This window comes from Myotis myotis, unplaced genomic scaffold (assembly GCF_014108235.1).
Source record: "Myotis myotis isolate mMyoMyo1 unplaced genomic scaffold, mMyoMyo1.p scaffold_m19_p_10, whole genome shotgun sequence".
In the NCBI taxonomy this organism is placed as follows: domain Eukaryota; kingdom Metazoa; phylum Chordata; class Mammalia; order Chiroptera; family Vespertilionidae; genus Myotis; species Myotis myotis.
The window spans coordinates 42827453-42829771 of record NW_023416314.1 but is presented as its reverse complement, the minus strand read 5'-3'; the positions used below and the strand labels follow the sequence as shown (position 1 = coordinate 42829771).

General features: G+C 38.0%; 1 protein-coding gene across 1 annotated transcript; it reads left to right on the top strand.

Annotated features, from left to right (window-relative positions):
• Positions 1 to 882, top strand: LOC118663121 (olfactory receptor 51I2-like). The gene has a single exon (XM_036322509.1). It carries the CDS (start codon positions 1 to 3, stop codon positions 880 to 882), a length of 882 nt encoding a protein of 293 aa, XP_036178402.1.
• Positions 883 to 2319: the final 1437 nt, after the last annotated feature.

Here is a 2319-nt window from a genome sequence, read left to right as displayed (position 1 = left end):
ATGGGAGGTCACCCCCACAACAGCTCAGAGTTTCCTCCTTTCACCCTGACTGGTCTTCCAGGGCTGGAGACCTCCCAACACTGGGTGTTTCTGCTCCTGGGCACCCTCTATATTGTCTCCATTGTGGGTAATGCCCTTATCCCTTTTATTATCAAGGAGAAGCAGAGCTTGCATCAGCCTATGTACTATTTCCTGTCCCTGCGGTCAGTGAATGACCTGGGTGTGTCTTTTTCCACACTGCCCACAGTACTGGCCACGTTTTGCTTTCACTTAAGGAAGATCAGCTTTGATTCTTGCATGGCTCAAATGTTCTTTATCCATTTCTTCTCCTTCACAGAGTCTGGAATCCTGCTGGTTATGAGCTTTGACTGCTATGTGACCATCTGTAACCCACTGCGCTATGCCACAGTGCTCACTGATGCCCGTGTAGCACGCATGGGCATGTCTGTTATCATTCGAAGTTTCTGTATGGTTTTCCCATTGCCTTTCCTTCTGAAGAGGTTGCCTTTCTGCAAGGCTAATGCACTCTCTCATGCCTACTGCCTGCATCCAGACCTTATCCGCCTGCCATGTGGCGACATCACCATCAATAACATTTTTGGCTTATTCGTTGTCATCTCTACCTTTGGTCTGGACTCTGCACTAATTCTCATCTCCTATGTGCTTATACTACACTCTGTACTTGCCATTGCCTCTTGGGAGGAACGGTTAAAGACACTCAACACGTGTGTATCACACATGTGTGCTGTGCTCATCTTCTATGTGCCCATGGTTGGGGTGTCCATGGCAGCTCGCTATGGGAGGCATGCTCCACAGTATGTGCACACATTGATGTCCCTCATTTATCTTTTTGTTCCTCCAATGCTCAACCCTGTCATCTAGTCCATCAAAACCAAGGAGATTCGTCAGAGGCTTTTCAGAATCCTACTGGGAACCAAGTTTTAAGCAGGAATCATGGTGAAAGGCCAGGACTCAGAAGATATTTACTGTTACTCAACAAATTTGAGTTTTCCAGATTTATTTTGACAAGACTTTTAAAATTTGCTTTTGGGCACTAACCTATTAGGATTTCTGCCACCAGATGCTTAATGATATCCTGGCACTAGTTAAGATGCTAATTAACATGTTTTGGCAAGGTAAACTGGGTTATCATTTAGCAAAAAATGTTGCTCAGTTTTTCTTTTTTAATTAAAAAATGTACATTCTCATAATCAGTCCCCAAATATGTCACAATATATATTTTATTATAATTGTCTAAAGTGAATCATCACAAAGAAAACTACTTATTATTGTGGAAATAGTGCCACAATGGGTGAAGGATTCATTTCCCTAGTGTGATGGCAAAGATAGTTCTAGTTTTAATTCTTTGAGGAAATTTCATCATATTTTCTATAGCAGATGCACTATTTTACATTCTCAACAGTGTGTAAGGTCCAGACCCCTCCACAAGCCTGCCAAGACTTGCTATCTTTTGTTTTTTGCTAAAAGCCATCTTGACCAGTGTAAAATGATTTTTTTTGTGGTTTCAATATTCGTTTTCTTTACAATTAGGGACATTGGACATTTTTCATATACCTTTTGGGCATTTGTATGTCTTCTTTGAAAAATGACTATTCAACTCCTTAGCCCATTTGTTCTTTTATTATTGAATTGTACATTTCTTATATATTTAGGAGATTAACCCCTTGTCAGATATATGGTTGGTAAATATTTTCTTCCATTTCATAGGTTACCTTTATACGATTTGATTTTTCTATTTATTGTATGTAAGCTCTTTAGTTTGATGTAGGCCACTTGTTTATTTTTGTTTTTGTTGATGTACTTTTGATGTCATAACCATATGATATATTTATCCAAAATAATTGAAATAGGATCTCAAAGAACTACTAGCATTTCCATATTCAATGTGGTACTATTCCCAAAATTCAAGGTGTGGAAACAACCTAAATATCCATCAACCAATAAACACATAAAGAAAATGTGCTATATGTATACAATGGAATACTAGTCCAGCCTTTAAAAATAAAATTTTGCAATATGTAACAACATGGGTGACTTTGAGGATATAATGCTAAGTGAAATAGCCCAGTCACAGAAAGATAAATACTGCATAATTTCACTTATATGAAGTAAAGAAAATGTTCCAATTGATAGAATCAAAGAGTGAAATAATGGTTATTGGGGGCTTGGGAATCGGGAAATAGGATTTAATTGCTAATCAATGGACATAAAGATTTAGTTAAGCAAGGTGAATAAGCTGTAGAGATCTACTGTGGAACATTGTACCTATAGTTAACAATAATGTGTTTCACAGTTAAA